This window comes from Stigmatopora nigra, chromosome 4, assembly GCF_051989575.1.
Source record: "Stigmatopora nigra isolate UIUO_SnigA chromosome 4, RoL_Snig_1.1, whole genome shotgun sequence".
NCBI classification, from domain to species: domain Eukaryota; kingdom Metazoa; phylum Chordata; class Actinopteri; order Syngnathiformes; family Syngnathidae; genus Stigmatopora; species Stigmatopora nigra.
Window position 1 is genome coordinate 4,490,474 of NC_135511.1, and position 20,519 is coordinate 4,510,992.

The 20,519-nt window shown below is 39.4% G+C and overlaps 1 protein-coding gene across 1 annotated transcript in view; it reads left to right on the forward strand.

The window, feature by feature from the left end:
- Positions 1-1,427: 1,427 nt before the first annotated feature.
- The window catches only part of LOC144195339 (GDNF family receptor alpha-2-like), a 70,793-nt gene continuing 51,701 nt past the window's right edge, over positions 1,428-20,519 (forward strand). The window contains exons 1-3 of the mRNA XM_077714908.1: positions 1,428-1,944; positions 2,629-2,964; positions 18,193-18,279. Of these exons, the coding sequence (XP_077571034.1) occupies positions 1,893-1,944; positions 2,629-2,964; positions 18,193-18,279 (475 nt within the window). The 5' untranslated portion in view covers positions 1,428-1,892. The remainder of the gene's footprint in view (positions 1,945-2,628; positions 2,965-18,192; positions 18,280-20,519) is intronic.

The window sequence follows — 20,519 nt, forward strand, 5'->3', positions numbered from 1 at the left end:
ATGGAGAAATGCAAGGATTGTCCGAAAGAGCTGCATTGTGTCTTTGTAGATCGACAGAAAGCTTATGACAGGGTACCTAGAGAGAGAGAGATAGTGTGTGTGTAGTACCGCATTAGAAAGCCTGGAGTAGCAAAGAAGTATGTTGGGTCAGAACATGTATGACAGTTGTACTATAGCAGTGAAATCTTTAATTGGAGTGACAGAAGAGCTTGGTGTTGAGGTAGGATTTCACCAGGGGTCAGCTCCAAGCCCCTTTGTGTTTGCCAAGGTGATGGATAGACTGACAGATGAGGTGAGACAGGAATATGAGGTTTGCAGATGATCTGCTGTGAGACCAGGGAGCAGGTGGAGGAAAACGTAGAAAAACAGAGGTCTGCTCAAGAAGAGAGAGGAATGAAGGTGGCAAGAGTAAAAAAGAATACATGTGTGTCAATAAAAAGGGGGGTTACAAGCAGTAGATTAAAAGAAGGGACAGTGATAGGCTAGGGTGAAGGAAAGGGAAAAGGTTAGAGGAAAAGGTTAGAGAGACTACACTTTGATAGTTTGGACAAATGAGAAATAGGGGAAACTGGAGCCTATCCCATCCAACTTCGGACGAATGGCAGATAAAGATAAAGATTTCCTAACTGCAATCCACTGAATACACTTCTAACATAACCAGATTGGCGGAAAGGGTTCCTCTTATGGGTTGGAACGAAACCTTGCACACACTATGGCTCTTTGTGGAATTAATTGCCCAGGTCTGGGATAGGGGCTCTCGAGGACTGGACTTGGCCAACCCGGATCCATACCTGTCAACGTGTACGTTTTATACGTATTTTATACGTTTTTTTTACTATTTCAAATCATGTATGCCGTACAACTGATCTCAACAAGACCGTTTTGGCTAAAATCCAGATAGACTCGTAGGCTGGTAGCCAATGACGCTACTGTCATCGATTGTTACTAGTGTCACGGTATACCAGCAAAAATTATTCTCAATCGTATGTATTTTTTTAGCGGTGCGTACGGCAATATCAATAAAGGATGACATGCGTAGATATACATAGAGTTAATATCGTGGAAGCCAGCATGGAGGAGCCACCTAGTAAGAAACGAGTTACAGCGAGTAAACATGCGTCGTACAGTGTTTATACAGTTTTTGGGGGGTTTGTACGGGGAATCATAATCATTTATAAAGGCAGTTATCGGCAGAGGTTGACAGGTATGCGGATCTAAGGTTTAAGCATAACAGTAACTCAGGTAGTCAAGTGCGTCCTTTGTTCCCAACTCTACTATGGAGGAAAACACATCTCTCGCATTCCGCACGTACTCCAATGAGGTCAGAGCACACGCCCCCTTAACTAGCATATCGCACGCAGCGCCCTCTAGCGATCACTTCAATTGAGCAACCCACCCCCTTTCCTTAAAACGCTGGCGATCCCACACACGCACGCAGTCAGTGCTGCGTTCATCGCGAGGCTGACACTTCCTTCCCGAGCTCAATTTTGCGCACGGACTTTTTTTTTCTCTCACTGCCGCGAGACTCTAATTGCTCACAATTCCACGAGGGAACAAAATAGTGTCGGGGAGTTTAAAATGCTGACAGATGAGGAACTCTTACTAGTTTGGGGTCGCTATTAGCGCGCATGGATCTTGACTAACTACGTTCATGGATTGACTGGCTTTTGACTTTTTCCACATCTACCATCATTTTTTTCCAGATTATTGCTCAGCAAACCTGATTAGAATATTTGCTATAAATTTAAAACACTGGATTATAATGGCATCCAAAGGACGGTAATTTGGAGTTGAATGAGGATATTGTGTCCGCCTCCTTTTAAAAATACGGATTAACCTTTTGGGATAATATTTGAAAAAAGAAAAATTGGAAAGCCAATCTTTGCTTCAACATGAGGTCCCACACTGCGTGGATTTGCTTGTGCAGTTTTCTTCTGCGTTTAGGTGAGAGGTTAACCAAACAAATTCATGTCTCATACCATCACTATTAGGTTGCGGGGTGCACTTTAACAGTGCTTTTTAATGTGCTTAAATTAATTCAAAATATTTTTTTACGTTCATAACACCATGTAACTAATCAGATGCCATTGTCTACCATAGACGTCCAATCCAATTGAGCTTCTGATTCCTGTCAGCCTTCCCGTAGCAAAGTAGATTGGACGTCTATCACCGTCAATTGTGTCAATTAGTTAATCAGCACATTTAATATTGTCGCATTCAGCGAAAAGTTGATCAATTAGTTCATCAGCACATTTTATATAGTCAGATTCAGCGAAGGGTTGATATATTCTTTTCACCACCAGGGGTCACTCTTGTCCTTTTTCTTTCTCAATACGTACACTTCTGTTGGACTTCTGTGAGACTTCTTGCCCCTGTCGTGCCACCGAACAACTCAAAATCTGTTGAAACTATGATTTAAAAAATACATGTCTGTAGATGTGAGACGGATTCAGTGGAGATTTAAAAGGTGTGAGGTAAATAAATCATATTTCCATGGCAACCAGAAGAAAAATTGCACAAAAACTAGGTATCTCAAAAGGTTTTGAGGGTATCAAAAGTGAATATTAGTTGTCACCATCTTTCACAGCATCACCTAAAAATTCCCTAATACTTTTTGTCTCCCGGTAGATGAGGCAGCGAGTTCCTGGGATGGCTCGTCAGCGTTGTCGGCGCTCCTGGCCGATGGGCACGAAGTGGCCGGAACGCCGTTGGAATGGGTGGACTGCATCCAGGCGAGCGACATGTGCAACCAGGATCCCCGGTGCAGCTCCCGGTATCGTGTGATGCGCCAGTGCCTGGTGGGCAAGGAGAAGGAAGCCCTGCTGGACACCAACCGAGAGTGCCAAGCCGCCCTCGGGGTCTTGTTGGACAGTCCGCTCTATGACTGTCGCTGCAAAAGGGGCATGAAGAAGGAACTTCAGTGTCTGCAAAACTATTGGACCATCCATATGGGAATCTCTGAAGGTAGGAGGCAAATAGATGAGTGTCTGTCATTGTTTTAGTAATAAATAGAGCAACTTGATATTTAATGGAAGACCATTTATCAAGAAATTATCTGTAATCTAGTGTATGCCAGATTACCATTAGCTAATTTTCCATTGCAAGAAATTAGGGACACTTGGAAAATGAGACAAATTCTGCCACAAATTGGCATTTTTTCCCTTTCAAACTGTAGATTTAGTTGCTAACTTTTTCAGTTTGGGTTTCCAGCTGAGTTTGAGTCCTCATAATAATCATTTTTTTTCATTTCAAAAGCAGTTGGGGGGCTAAGGATTCATCCAAATGGATTGACATATGAAACACAATCTAATCTGCATCCATCAAAGAAAAAACTCCATTCAATGTTGAAAATATGTCAGCAGCAAATTTGTCGAAATCATCAAAATAATTTCACATATTTTGTCACGAGAATGGTTTATAGGTCTACATATTTTCGATTAAATCAAAGACTGCTGTAGACTCCATGAGCAAATATTGCAGCGTCCAATAGAATGCATTTCATCTCCTCATGAAATGGATGCTTTGTGTTCCAACACATTTCTATAATGTTAAACTCAATGTCAACTCACTCGATAACCTCTTTCACTCAACTTGCTGTTATATAACCAGCAGTGTGGACATATTACAATTTCAACCTGCACAAGGATATACATAATATCCCACTTTATCATAGCATAGAGCCATGACAATTAAACTAATCTTGGGAGGGCTAGTAGGTGACTGTAAACCCTCCCATTCAAACAGATTGGACATCTCACTCTGTCCATGGGACTGAAAGATGAGCACTCCCAGACTGTTTTCCTATGTTAAACAAATTATCATTGTCACTGGCTGTCAAATTTAATAAATAAAATCAAACGGAAATCAGAAAAATCAGACAACTTTTGATCGCTGCGCCACACTTTCCATTCCAAACGGATTAGACACTTACTGGCGTGAATGGCAGCCAACAAGTCAACAGCTTGGAAGACGTACACCGGCATGCTATTTGCTGATGTTTTGTACCCAGGTGTCCTCTTAAGGAGATGCGGATTAAAAATACATGCTTTTCCTACTCACTCCATCCTCTCCAAGGTAATGGAGCCATAATGGGATTACATTAGGAGGACCTGTTATGGTAGACTTATTGTTTTTCACCTAAAGTGTTCCATATTACCATATAATTAGTTTACGTTTGTATAGCCCGATGGCCCTTATTCGTCCACTTACCCAGCACATAAAATAGCACTCTTGTTGTAACCCCTGGCTTTTACACCGAAACACGTTTAAAGGGTGAAAAAAGTCATTTGGTGTTAAGATTAGGACATCAGCTGCTGGTCTTCTTGTAGATGAGGTTGAAGGGGGTTTGACTTGGACAGAACATGATGCACTCAGCTGTTGTGACATGCAGGCTAATGGCGGGAACGTCTTTGAGGACTGTGGACTTTTGCGTGGTGATCCGTAAAGCGATTCTCCGGCTGGGGTGCTCACAGCATCGGCCGGCTTCACTTCATCACACTGATGGCAACAGAGGGTGCCTGTCATGAGTTCAAGGCAAATTGAATGACGCCGATGCGCCCCGGGCCTCGTGTCTCTCTATCCGCTGAACCATGTTCTCTTCACGGCCTGTTTTTGATCTTTCGGAGACTTTTTCCTTGTTTTGGAATTTGTCGTTCCAATTGAACGGTTGTTTCTATGTGCCCTAATAGAGAATCTCTTTTATTCCGTTGTCTGCCCTTCAGGATTGGACCATTTTTATTTTGGATATTGTACACTCGAGTGTTTGTTAAGAATATCTCGAGTACAATATCCTTCTGTCACAAAACCATGTCATGTAGATTTTACTGTGATAAATAAAAACGAGCCTGCGATTGGCTGGCCATCAGTTCATGGGGCCCCCACTTACCTGGGATAGGCTCCGCCCACGACCCCTGTGAGGATAAGTGGTACGGAAAATGAATGAACGAATAATGTAAATGGAAATACCTGAAAGATACAAGGTTGGGATTTTTTTTAGTGCTGTTGGAAAACATAATGCACATCTGGCAATCATGTCACATGTGCTGACATTATATATATATACATGTGATCATTTGTGTTGTTAGGACTGATGGCTGTTTTTGTCAAATTTCTGGGTGAGGAACTCAAAACTAATCTCAGTTTTGTTGTAGATGTCACGTATTTTTAATATGGTTTTCTTAAAAAAAAAAAAGAAGAAAATATTATCATTTATAAGGGCGACTCGACAGTTGAGTGGTTTGCACGTCGGCCTCACAGTGGGAGCCCTGGGTTCAAATCCAGGTGGAGTTTGCATGTTCTGTATGTGTTTTCTCTGAGTACTCTGGGTACATTGGGCACTCCGGTTTCCTCCCACATTCCAAAGACATGTATGGTAGGATAATTGGACACTCTGAATTGCCCCTAGGTATGGGTGTGAGTGTGCATGGTTGTTCGTTGGTTGTGCCCTGCCTTGTGTCAACTGGGATAGGCTCCAGCACCCCCGTGACCCTAGTGAGGATTATTCGGTTCAGAAATGAGATAATAATACATACAAATAAAACACATAATATAATATAATCTTTATGACTATATTAGTATTGTTATTATTATCATTATGTATTGGAGTGATCACTCACCAGCAGCCCCTCCAATTTTTTTGCTGTCATTGGGAATCAATAACATTGTGGTAAATACCTTTTTCACTTAGAACGAGATTCTGGAATAATTACGGCTCGCCTCACAAACCAACTCAGAAAAGAATGTGATTAAAATCTCAAGTCAGAAAAAAGAGCTTTAAAATTACTAAACTAAATGCACTGATTAGAGACCTTGGGTGCCAGTGAACATCCACATTTAATACATGAACTGTTATATTATATATTGCAAAATAGTTTTGTTTCTAAAATGCATAACATACAGATTTGCGTTCATTATATATTTGTGCATTGGTCTGAAATTGACATGTCTTTAAGTACTTCTGGATGTCAGTTTTGATAAATACATGATGCAAGGTCACTTTGATGCATTGTGTACAGATTACCAATCTGAAAGAAACATGAACACTTGAAACAAAAGAAGATACTTGAAAAGAACAGTTTAGCGGCAAAGGAGGGCATGGCGGATTAGTTTTTAAAAGAGAGAAGATACGTATATTAAGAATAAGGCAGTAACCTCATCATGATTGTCTTTCTTCTTTTGAACAAAGCAACTTTAACATCTATAAAGGAGTGCAAAACATAAAAGCATTTTGCACATCAGTTCACACACAGGACATTTGTGAAGACGTTGATAAAGTCTGCATCCTCAAACGCTACAATTTTCTGCAGCTCTTCCTTATTTAAAATAACCCCAAGATAACCTTGAGCCTTAACTACTGTGTGACATGAGAGACTTTTCACTTCACTTATACATACAAAACTTTTTATTGCGCACTTCCAAATGACTTGCATACGAGGATGTGAATATATATTCGTATATGTATGTGTGTATATATATATATATATATATATATATATATATATATATATATATATATATATATATATATATATATATATATATATATATATATATATATATATATATATATATATATATATATATATATATATATATATATATATATATATATATATATATATATATATATATATATATATATATATATATATATATATATATATATGTATATATATGTGTATATATGTATGTGTACATGTATGTGTGTGTATGTATATATGTATATGTGTATATATGTATCCATATATGCGTATATGTGTGTGTATGGGATTGGCACCTGTGCCCTATGATGACACTTTTGAAGATAAGCAGTTCAGAAAATGAATGAATCTACAAAGTATTTTGAAAGGAAATTAATGCTTAAATTGTCATTATACAAGTATAAATAAATTTAAAGCTTCATCATGAAGTGCACGAATAACGACAACAAAAAACAGACAATTAAATAATCAATAAATAATACAAACAGATAATACGTAAATAACAATAACCCCAATGACACTATAATCAGTGAATAAGTAATACATTAATAAGTAGTCAAACTTAATATGTAGTCAACAACATATAATAAGTGCACAAATAACATCAAACAAACAGATAAATAATCAATATTAGTAATAATAAAATAAATCATCAATAATTAAGTGATGAATACATAAGCACTCAAAAGAATACATAAGTAGTCGTCAACATAGATAAGTTCAACCTGAATAAGTGGTCACAAGTACGGAAGTACAAAAGTGACTAAAGTGGTTTGCAGTCTATGGAGTTTCAGTGCAAGTACAGTAGGGGCAGTTGATGATTTTTGAGCTGTGTTGATCACTCTCTGCAGGCTTTTCCTATCAGATTCTGTGCAGCTTGAGTGCCACACTGACACTGCGTAGGTCAGCATGCTTTCAATGGCTAACCGGCAGAAGTTTACCAGCAGGTTGGTGTTTAGGTTCTCCTTTCTGAGTACTCTCAGGAAAGGTAACCTCTGAACTGCCTTCTTGACTTGTGCTTTGGTGTTAGCTGCCCAAGTGAGAGCAGCAGAGATATGGACCCCCACAGGAATTTGAAAGTCTTGCTCCACACATTCACCGTTGATATAGAGGGGGCACGGAATGCCCCTTGTTCCGTCGGAATGAGTTCTCTGGTTTTGGAAACTCCAAGTTATTGAGAGCGCACCACTCTCTGAGTCTGACGACCGCATCTCTGTAGGCCATCTAATTTGGGAATGTTGCCCTGTTACATCTGTTCTATTTTGATCACCATGTTCAGGAAAAAGGGTGGCCGTATGTACACTTGGCACTAGGACACCCGAGGAACAGTTTGATGGTCGGGAAGATGTCGTCCTGGTCGGACAGACCTAAATATTTGTGGGGGTCTGCTGGTAACACCTGGCAGAGTCATCTGTTAGAAGTAGTTTTAACTCCAATACTGGCATAGCTCCGCCCATGTCCAGGGAAAGTCGGGGACTGTGAGGCCAAGTGGACAGTTGTCCATGTTCGCAGCTGCGACCAAAAGGTGGTTGTTTCCTGCTATGGCAGGAATCTGAAAACACCGGCATTAAGGAATGCCGTCAAACTGAAGAAGGAGTCTTAATGGACTTTTTTTGCCAGAGGGATCTGTTTCCAGTGAGGTGAGTTGGACTCTGCCAAGGCTGCCCTATGTCGGTGTTCAGTTTGGTGGCCTCCGTATTGGATCTCTGTTTTTGGCAGAAAATGCGGTTCTTTTGGCTTCATCAAGTCACTATCTTCAACTACGAGGGCACGATCGACATGTGGATCGGGTCACTGGAAAGTTTACTTTTTGTTTGTTGATCAGTCAGCACTATAAACAGTACAAACTGGCTGGACTACAAAGCATTACATGCCTGGGAGTATTGCTTATTGACCTCTTATATGGATAAGTCATGAAGCAAGAGAACAGAACTCAAAGCTACTTGAAACATCTTTTAAAAGGTGTAGGAGTAGTTGAATATAAAGATGAAGAATATAAAAGCAAATTCTTTTGATCGCGCTTCCCATCAGGTGTGGGAAATTCACTCTCCAATGGCCCCATTGGAGAAACTGAAGCTTTTGTGAAAGGCCACACAAACACATCAATTTGGGTTGCGTTCAGTAAAAACATCATGTCTTTGCTCAAAACACATGGTTTAAGGGTTACACATATCTTTTCTTATTACTGGATTTTTTTTTTTTATTTCAAGTTGGCCACACTGTATATTTGTTGCCCATTAAAAGCCATATATCAAGAATATCAGTAATAAAGCCATTGCCAAGGACATTGCAGCAGTCATCAACAAATGATCAGTGGTTCCTTTTATACATGTAAAACGGCAATGATAAAAAAAGATAACACATAAAAGCACATATAGGAAATTGGTTGCCTTTCATTAGCACCCTAGGATTGGTGAGCACGTGGCCTTGCGAATCAAAACATTCAACGGATCACTCCCACACCTCCGATGTACATTATTTACTGGGCTTAGATGCAAAAGAGCTTTCATGAGGACCTTTCCGAGCGCTTTAATTAGCTGAGCCAGCTTCCTCTGGAGCTAAAGAACAGACACTACCGCCACCCACATTCACCAACCCCAATCATCCACATGACAATTTAGCTGGAAATTGTTCAAAGGCAAATTAGCATGCAAGCGCCACTGGCTGAAGTTCACAAGTAGCTCTTGGAAAAAGTGGGGATGACTTCAGTCCTATTGTCTAATCTATAAAACAGGAAACTGCCAGGTTTCCATAGAAGATAGACGGTCATAGACAAGTTTCATCCTCCCTTTAACCAACTAAAGCTTGTCTTTGCAATTTTGTAATCTCTATTTATTTTGTGGGCATGGGAATGTATGGAACTTTTACTTTTCTTTTATCCTGGTGACTGAACTTCAAGTAATCCCAAGTAAAGTGTGCGTTCAACAACTAACCGGAGAAAAGTTTAAAGTCATGTCTTTAATTACTGTCCAGAAATACAAATGAATGTTACAGAACACCAAGACACGTATAGAAGGCACATTTAGGAAAAAATAAAGTACAGGGTGTCTCTGAACCAATATCAAATTTTTATTAGCAATTCCAACTTTTCACTTTAAAGTGAGTGCAGTTCAACTTTCAATTTTGTATTTTATCTCATGCTATGTTGCTTTAATGTCCATATATATAAATATAAAATGAATTTGCATTATATTAGTAAATATAAGCAGGAATAATTATGAACATGAAAAACAAAAATGTAATAACTAGTTGGCTTATTTGTAGTTTTATTTGTATAACTATAAATAGATAAATTCATATAAAGCACTATTTAAATAAACATTTCAAGTAATTGCTCACAGATTTTGGCCTCAATTTTCTTATATGACCTTTTGGGCAAGGAATTTTAATTTCAGTGAATTTCAATCCACGTAGGTGAAGGAAAGGAGGCCTTAAAGGCCTTCAGTGTACGCCACGGGTGTTTCAATGCCAATGACTCTGCTAGATGTTCAATCCACATTGAGTGTGAAGGGTGAATATCAGTCAAAATGGATTGGACGTCCATTGCTCTCAATGGGAGACTTTAAAAAGTGCCTTATCAAGAGTTGATGTGTTTCTGTGTCTTAAAAAAGAAGGGCAGGGTTTTTTTTTTGTTATTTGGCCTTATCATCAAAATCGATTGTATGTCTGCATATTGCTTTACTGCAAAATTCTAAACGAATAAAATTACTCTAAATTAAATAGTGAGAAAAAAACAAATGGATTGACTATTGTACACATCTTTTTTTTTTTTTTGGGGGGGGGGGGAATTGAGAGAATTGTAAATGAATATAGTATTCTCAATAAAAAAAAAAAACAAGTGCACTTTTTTGGGGGTAGGTTTATTTGCAGCTGTTTCTTAAATGTCACCATTTCAAGATCATCCACGGAGTAGTCCATTCCATCATGGTAATATAAGTTGCTTATGACGTGTGATATCATGTGAATATCACACGCTACTGCCACCAGCTTAAGAGGGTGTTATGAGGCAGCGGCTGGGTTGAGCCAGAGAAAAGAAATAATGAGGGAGGAGAAGTGAAAAGAATGAGTAAGGCGGCAGAGGAGGTTTTACAAAGGTACATAGTATTCCTGGGTGAAACCATCATTACTATGAGCAATGGTGGCAGTCACTGGCCATTACCTTAGCCATCCACTGTCATAAGCAGAACATTTTTCCAGGCTGCCCCTCATGTCAAGCGGATCACGAGGGGAAGCAGCCCCTTGCATGCTGGCTGAATACATCCTCTCGCCTGCACCCTCCTCTAAGTCTCTCTTGCCGCCGATACAGCCAGCTGCTTCATCATCATAAGAAAGAACCTGGCAATGGCTTCTTTGGGTGGCGGGTGGGGGTTTTGCATGATCAATAAATTCTCTCTTTCTTTGCAGACCATATTTTCAGCTTTCTTCCTTGAATATGATGATGCACATCCCATTTACCTGTCTTAGTCAAAGGTAAATGGCTTGACTATGAATGTGGTCGTGATCAGTTAGCAATATGGCATAGTAAAATACAATTCTGAGATTCAAGTTTACCTCCTTTTGGGCACACATCCAACTCAGTGGCCATTATTGACTGGCAGGGGCGAGTGAACAAAAGTGCACTTTTGTTCATTCACGCTGCCAGTGAAAATGGATTGGATGTCTAGTGTTGTCAATGGCAGTGAAAGAGGAACATTCAGAGGCAGTCCTCCAAATTGAAATGAATTAGACGGCTATTGTTCACATTGACAGGTAACAATTTAAATACATAAAAAATCTCATCTCATTTTCTGGGTCGCCTGGCCAACTGCAGGATGCATTCCTCCATTTCTTTAGCATTTGACACTAACAGACTAGGGTCACAGAGGGTGCTGTCTCCGGGCCAGAGGGAGACAGACAACAATGTGCACTCACTCCCAATACCCAGGGGCAATTTAGAGTGTCCAATCAGCCAACCTTGCATGTTTTTGGAATGTGGGAGGAAACCGGAGTACCCACAGGAAACCCATGCAGGCCCGCGGAGAACATGCAAATTCCACACAGATGGACGTGCTAACCACTCGTCCCACCGGGCCACTACATAAAAATTAAAAATTTAAAAAAATAAAAATAGACTTGAGTTATTGCAGGGCATGCATTTCAGTTTTTATATATAATAAATAAATAAATAAATATCAGACATAGGCATTGTCGTCATCATTGACTTGACAAAAAGCCTAGTAGTCATCATACCCTCAGCTGTGTATGACGAAATTGTATAGTGCTTCTCCACTGGTCCGCCATCCCAGGCAAGACCCCTTAACTGACATATTCAGACTTGTTAGCACTCCGCCACGATGGAAACATCGCATCACCTCTTGTTGCCTCACCGATGCTAACAAGAATAAAATGTATCACTTACCTCTCACTGTCTTCTTACTTACCCTCCCTCAGTTCGCCTGTAGAAGGCAGATCCACGCCAAAAATTGTGGGCAATGGATCGGGCGTTTGTCAAAAAGATACTAGGAAGCGGGGCTCGGAGTGGTTGTTGTCGTAGCCCAACCGCAATGGCCACCCGACATCCGCTCCCCTGCCTCCTTTCTCTTCGCCGTCTACGGCGTACTTTGGGGGGGTTGGATATCCTCGGAGATCCTGGAGGTCTCCGGATGTTCTTAGGGATATCGACAGTCAGTCCGTAGTAAGTTGTGAAATTGGGTGTCTTGCCTTTCAACCAACGAACTGGAGAGCAATGAGCCGCTGCGCCCGAGCGCGCCGCCATCTTGAACTCCTAATGAACTATTTTTATTGAAAAATGTGTAATTTAAAATTTAAATTAAAAAAAATAAAATTAATACTGAATGATTAATACATTCGCCTCACAGTTCGGAGATCAAGGGTTCAATCCCTTGTCTCAGTGTGACTGTTGTTTGCTGGGATAAGCTCCAACACCCCTGCGACCCTTGTGAGGGTCAAACTGGATTGGACGTCTACCCCTCTCAATTGGCCGGCAATGGGTTAACACAAGCATTTACTGATCCAGATGGAGTCTTATACACCTACCAGTTACCATGGTAACTTCGTATTATAATACATTTCTAACAACTTGCACATATGGCTTTATGGGATTTGAATAAATAATTTGAGGCGGCCCGGCGGATGAGTGGTTAGTGCGTTGCCTGGGTTCAAATCCAGGTTGGTCCACCTGTATGGAGTTAGCGAGTTCTCCCCAGGCTTGTGTGGGTTTCCTTTGGGTACTCTGGTTTCCTCCCACCTTCCAAAAACATTCATGGTAGGCTGATTGGACACTTTATATTGCCTCTAGGCATGGGTGTGAGTCTGCATGGAAATGAATGAATGAAGGAATGAATGAATTAATTCTACATAAAAAAATGCAATATAGTTTTAATGTACTTACTACGTTTTTAATGTGGCGCCTCCTAAAGTCCGAATTGTCACTGCGCCGCTAAATGAATGTGTTTTCCTAAGTCAAATTTCAGAGCCACAGGCTAACATCACAGCACGTCTCGATACAAGCTTTGTTAATTGAAATTGCTGCACGCTGTCAGCTGAGGCCTCCCCTCTGCTTATCGTGGAGTTGAATTATTTTGTAAATACTTTGTCTGGCAGATTAATTATTTTGCTGCGTTTCCCGGGGGAAAACAACGCACCCATAAAGAAGCACTAATCATGTTTTTACATGAAATATTGAAGAGCTCCATAGCAACATTTAAGCTGTTTTACTTTTATGACAAACCAAATTCATGCCTTTGGTTTTGATATAAAAATAGAAAATATGAAGGCTGATAGAACAAGAGTGCAGAGCTGCTTTTAATGATCCCCTTGACCTACAGCGATGCAATAAAATGATTTTTACCCTTTTTTCTGAAAGTTTTCAATCATCAATTGCCAGACATGCATAAAATGGTGATTCCAGCTAAGTGAGTGTGTAACTCCATATTACAATTACACATCGCCCAAGGAAATGTAAGGGAAAGCGTTTCTATTTGAAGGTTTTCCTCCCACTGGCCCGAACGCGCGCCGCCTCGTTGGAATATATGACTTGAAATATTATCACGGGCTAATCCAATATCTTATTTGTCAGGTTTGAAATTGAGTTTAAAATGTCAATATCACTTCAAAAGCAAAGCTGTAAACGGAATTTATTCTGCCCGATGCCTTGGCGGCACCAGAATTAAGAGAAGGACATACATTCGCACTAAGAGTTTCTTTCACTCCGTATTTACGACTCCCGCTAATGTAATGAAGTTGACGTTTTACAGCGTCGCCTCCTCAAGCGCAATTGGACTCGGCAGGTCTCCGACAGCTCATTTGGCAGGTCTTTTGGAGCTCTGACGGAAAAAGTTTGTCACTTTTCTTTGTTGTTTTCTCTTGTAGTGAGCGCCACCAGCAGTTCGTCTTTGTGTGTCTCTCAGGCTGCCTTTCATTCTGCTTTGGTTTAACACAAGTGTCATATTTACGATCAGGCCGTGTTGTGACTTTTCTCCGAACATTAGCCTGCAGAAAAACAGGGAATGGGAAATCAATCAAACAGGAGCACAATAAGGGGAGCTTTGAATGACAGTTATTAAAATTGACTTTGCTGGCAGCCATTAGGAGGTTGCCAAGAATGCCACGGAAAATCAAAAGGACAATCTCCACCACCTCGGGAGTTGAGCTTCATTGATAATGCATGCGCGGCGATGACGGATGCGGCGGCAGGACGCGCGGGCCTGACGGTCTGTCATGCTCTACTCTGGCGGAGAAAATGAAGGCAAATGGAAGCTTAATTACAGCAATAAATCGTTGCCCCGCAGCTAAAAACATATCACAAAACAGCTGGGAAGACTTTCTATCGCTCGATGATGGGATGACGCATGATTGGCTGTGGGTCAAAGAGCAGTAGCATTGGAGTGTGTGTGATTAATTTCATTACATGCGTTAAGGATTGCAAACGCCATTCAGTGGGTGTTGAGACTAAACATGCTTTTTGAAAGCTTTTCTGAAGGAATCTGTTGGGCTTAATTTGAAGAAAACATCTTTTGAGAAGAATTCCATAAGATTTCTGCGCTGTAATTATATGACATATTTTTGGTTGAAAAGTGAGCTAAACAACCTCTCAGCTTAGAAATGGTGGCAAAATGCAGCATTGCTATTGCAACTTGAAAGAAGTGCTCAAAATTATTTTGCAGCTTTTCTTTTAAGGAAAAGCAACCCTTGGTTGGGTTTGCTCGGCCTTGCTAAAAATGGATCATGACTTAAAAAAATAAAACTTGTTCTCACATTATTATATTATAAATGTTGTCGACAATTTAGATTTAATTTATAAGTAGAGGTAAGTTGTAATGTGGTACATATACTGTATAATCACTACTGGTACATATTTTCAGACTACTTGACATATTACATTAGGCATTACAGAAGAAATTCTTATAAATAAATGTAAATTGTAGGGGACTGATTTGTCATTTATTTCCAGCTTCTGGACAAATAATTCAGACAATCAACTAAATCGGACTACGAGCGCAATCAATGGCAGTAAATTAATTTATAAAGACTGATCAATTTTTGTGTCCTGGGCCAGTAGATGAAACTTAAGAAAAGTGGAGTTTCATTTACTCATTTTCTGAACCGCTTATTCTCCCAAGGGTCATAGGGTGTGCTGGATATCCAACAACATATCGCTGGGCTGCCTTATTTACTTCATTTCGATTATTTTTTTCATTCACAAATTATTATTATATATACAGTAGTACATTTACCTTTGAAAATACTTTGTTTCCAGAAGTGGTTTCATGACTTCATAACACATTTTACATGTAAAATCCTTTATTTCTTCCAACTGTTCTAAGGTCCTCAATAGTACCCCCAAAACGATTTAAACATTGCAAAAGTACCAATTTTGTATAAAGATTGGACACTAAATTGGCTCTAGGTATGAGTGTGAACGTAAGTGCCTGGCCACCAATTAAGGGTGGGCTCCATGCGACCCCCGCACGATCTGAGTGAGGATAAAGCGGTTAAGAAAATGAAATGGAAAAAATAAAATGAAAATGTGTACAAAACACAAAAGATATGAGAAAATAATGTATTAGGACATTAAAATTTATAAAACAATATAGACATATCCCTGTGGGCTGGATGGAAGACTGTGTAGGGGAGTTTGTCAGCTGAGAAAACATACGTAAACATGCAGATGTAAACACGCAACTTAACAATTGTGTCAGGTTTTTTGAACTATCAATTCAATGATGATTGCTTTTGAGGTCTTTTCATAATCACCCTAAATATGTCTCTTTTCATTTGTAATACATTTTACAGCTATTCTACCAATCTCTAGTGCTGACTTTCAATCTCAGCAGGAGTGAGCATTTATCTGGTTTTTGTTCCAGATTTCTAGCCGCAACACAGTGTGTTCTGGATGTTATACAAAACATGTATTTGAGCTCACACTGAAAGTCACTTACTATTTTTTTGACATTGAATACACAATCACTGTGTCCACTGCAGAGAAACTAGACACAGAGTAGTGATAAAAGTTCAGCATGCTGCTTTCCAACCCCCAGAAAAGCTTCTAAAGGAGCGTCACTTCGGAAAGCAAGTGTAATTAAACACACTGTGGGATGTCCCCATGTCTCAGGCAAGCAGGCGTGTGCAAGGCAGCCAACATATGCTTCCAAACAAGCTCAGATGTATAATTTGATCAGCACGTACAAACAAAAAGGAGAAAACAAGAAAAAGTCCACGCACTCCAAACTTTGAGGATTAGAGGATTACATTTTCCCTTCCATTTCTTCCTCTGTCGACACACGCACACACTGTGCTCAACTGCCAGAGGCTCCATAAGAGCTTCTCTATCTTGTTATGATTGTTAATATTGATGCAACGGGGGTCGAGAGCTTCACATAAAGCAATGACTTTTCAGATGGAAGACCTGCCAAATATTTGTTTTCGTTCCTTTGCAGCTGCACAATTGAACATCCCCTTTTACAACATGGCAGTCAACACATGTGCTAGGGTTTTTTTTTTTCCTGGCTTTTCATCGCTCTTTAATGCAACACACATTTTTGAGACTAAACTCACACCTGATGTTTCTGCGTTCAGATTTGGGGATTAGGCATTCTCACAAGACATAAAATAGTAAAACGCTGAGAAAGACTCAAATATTCGGTAAGAACCGATTGATGCTCTGATTGTGCTCTCAAAACCTCTTGTAGTTTACATAGAGCGAAATGAACAGAACATTATCATTTAAATTCAATAGATGCTTACTCAATTTGTTTGATGGTTTGGAAACAAACAAAAAAAAACCAACATTGATTGGCTACAAAAATTGTTATGGTGGAAAAAGTTTGAATGTTAACAGTGTTAGTAGAAGAACCAGGTGTAGCGATGCCCCAATCTGATACTCAGTATTGGTATCGGCACCCAAAATTGATATTTTTAGACAATTGATAATATCGAATTTTGTCACAAGGTTGACTCTGAAACCAAGAATATCGTGTGTTTTCAGTACCATCGAGCTTTCCCACCCCTGTAAACAAAAACAACTAGGCAAGCATGGCTGCTGAGTGGGATAATTCTCTTTAGAAACTAATGATGGCAACAGAGCATGGTGAAAAATAGAGCATTTCTTGGAACTTGATGGTCTAGAAGATACCACTAGGGCTCACTTTAATACTTCCCGTATTTTCTTGAACATAAGCTGTATTTGTAATTCAAAAAATGATGACTGAATCAAGGGCACAAGGCTTGCTATACTCTCTTTCACCAGTAGATGTTGGGCACGAAACATTTACTATTTGTTGGTTATTTTCTGTTTTGCAATATGAGAACCACCATTACTGGATGAATTAGTTCATTATGATATTGACCCTATTAATAAGCTTTTGATTCATACCACATCTCAGGACCACGTGTAATGATTTTCTCAAGATTATCCCTTCAAAGTAACACATTTGTACTCCCTACTAAAACTAGGAATATGGAGGTGAAAATTGTAAATCACTCAGCGGCTCATACATACGAGGGGGGCTTATAGGCAAGTAAATACGGTATGATCTTTATTACATAGTCCAATACTTTTTGCATGATTTTTAATGGATGAAAAATTCTGGCATCGGATTCGTAATGGATCGGTAACAGCCCAAAAATTATTGGGAAAAAAAACTAATAATAAGTTAAAAATCAGAATTGGGACATCTCTAAACAGATGTGCTCTAAAAGTGAATTGTTTTATTTTTTCCAAACTGTAACTGATATATTATCACCCACAACACCATTGTTCTAACTGCTTTAATGTTGATTGTTGATTCCTACATTTCCTCTTCCACTGACTGTGAAAGAGGTCCAATCCAATTTCAGTGGAAATGATCACTTCCAGTCACTCCAATTAAAAATAGATTGGACGCCTATTAGCGTCAATTGCAGTGAAATAGCGAAACAGAATTCCTGCTTTTTTGTTCACAACTAAACCATATGTACCTCGCAAGCAAAAATAAATGTGCTTTTGACTACATGGCTAACTTACATGAAACCCTGAGATGTGATACTGGAAGCTGCATGACCATGAACGTCTTTTTTTTTTTTTACTAAAGCATGTACAACATTGGATAGGGAAATGTGATAATCTTTGGGTCTGGAAAAAGGAATGTCAAGGTGAAACGTCACTTCATTACGACCAATGAAATACTATAGAAGCGGGTAACAGGAAAAACTATAAACACTCATGTCTTTTCAGGCAGCGATGTGGACGACTCTTCCCCATATGAACCTGTGGCACCCGGCCGACAGCAGGATGCATTCCGCTTGGCTTCCATCTCCTCAGGTAGGCATTGGACATTAACAGACTAACTTTGTAATACACTGGACTTTGCGTTAAATCATAATTTTTGTTCTTAAAAGACAGATAACTTCATAGCCCTAGCAGAAGAAAAATCATAATATTAAAATACTTTTCTGATGTGTAATTTGTGGAGTAAGGCCACCTAATGGTTTAGGGTTCCCTCGCCTGACTTTGCTGCGGGTAGGTGTGGGATTGATTAGCACTCGGGGGATTGTGTGTGTGAATGGTCGTCTGTCTCTCTGTGTGTCCTCCAGATGACTTGCGACCACTCTAGGGTGTAGTTTGTCTTTTGTCCAAAGTCAGCTGGGATAGCCCCGCAGGGATGTGTGATACAAATGATGAATGAATTAATAATAATGGAGTAAAATGTAAATGGAGGAAGTGGCTGTCTCACATAGGGGCAGCCATTTTATCAATGGTACAGTACTATTTTAGCCAATCAAACAATAGATGGCCTGCTGTCCCCATGACGTCAGTCATACCCATTGTCCATTGCACATTTCTTCGAGTCTGTCAGTGTTCACATGCGTGGCTATAAATTACTACTATTTTAAAAAAGCTAATTTATTTTGTTGATTAATCCTTATATCAATGACGCTCGTCAATTTTTTTTTATTTTGTCTTTCATAATGTCTTTTAACTGGTCATACAAAATAAACTCTCCAACAGCTTTTTTAATGCGATCAATACTTTTGATATTATTGTTCATTCATTCATTTTAATCCATATATGGGCTTAGCCCATCTAATTTGGAAATTGGTTGCTAGCCAATCACAAAGCACGAGGAGCCAAACCCACCAATTATGCAATCTCTCAAGCCTAAAGACAATTTGAAGTGGTCTATCAACATACTGTGCATGTTTTTAGGATGAGGGGGGAAACTGGATTTACCTGGAGAAATTCTACAGATTATTCATATATTTTTTTATCCAATTGCCATTTCAGTCCTTTGCCTAGTACAGCATTTTAAATCTTTGTCAATATTAGTTTATCATAGTTGACAGATTTTTACATATCTGAACACTTGGCAGAATTTCAGTATAACACATAGTCCCTATTATTGGTCTACAGTTGTCATGCAGTTGGCATAACAGATAGTATTTTGCCACATTCTGTTCCTTTTGGGGTATCTTCTAACTAAATGACTGTGCTAGTTTTCCAGTCCACTTTAAGTGGGAGGTAGAGTTTTCCCCAGCAGGGATAGGAAACCTATGGCTGGGGAGCCAGATGAGCTCTTTTGATGAGTGTATATGGCTCTCCGCTATCCTGTGTGGTAAAAAATGGGAACCGCTGGTGAGAGACCGAAGTCCCGAACACACCAATATGGCACCGACACTATCTCTAGCGCCATTTTAATCATAATTTTTCTTCATTGGACTCTTCTGCATGCATACTCGCATTGATACTCATTGATTAGAAACAGTGAAAAAAAATTCTCAAATGATTTCAGAGACCTTTTTGACTTTCAAAGTGGTGAAATGAATAATTAATAAATGCACACATTTCCATGTATTTTTTCTTTTACATTCTCAATATGGCTCTCAAGGAATAATGTTGAAAAATATGAATTGTTTATGGCTCTCTTCATCAAAAAGGTCCCCGACCCTTATTCTAAAGTGTCCTTGAAAGTGTGAAAGAAAAAAGGGAAAATTCAAGTGTTGTATTGGAGTTACAAGTCCACTGGTTAATGGACCCTCTATTGCCATTTCTCAAAATGTAGCAACCGAGGCTATTCCAGTGGTGTAAAATCTATAAAGTTTCTCTGCGTTAAATTACCCAACATTGCTTTATAGACCTTTCCTTTGTGGTTCTTGGTCCACTCCCAAATCCCCACAAAAAATGGTATTCCCCAAACTGTTCGTTCGAATAATTAGAAGTAAGCAAACAATAATGTTTTCGTAGAAATGGGGAAAAAAAGGAGCGTCTAATGTAGGAATTGGCTACTTATTCTATGTCTTATATCCTTAGAAATGAAAGAGTAGCCGTAAGAATATGTAAGGTCATATCAGTGTTCGTGATTTTTGTGTGTTTTGTGGGCATGAGGTAAACTACACAGCAAGCCCATATTGTATTGATTTGGCTTCCAGGTTGATTTCCTCTTTACTAATTAAACAGCTTGGACTCAGCAGGCGCCATAGAGCTAATGATTTAATTTACCGCTTATTACCATCATGGTGCTGCAAATCAATGCAAATCTAACTTTCAAACAAAGCCGCATGAGT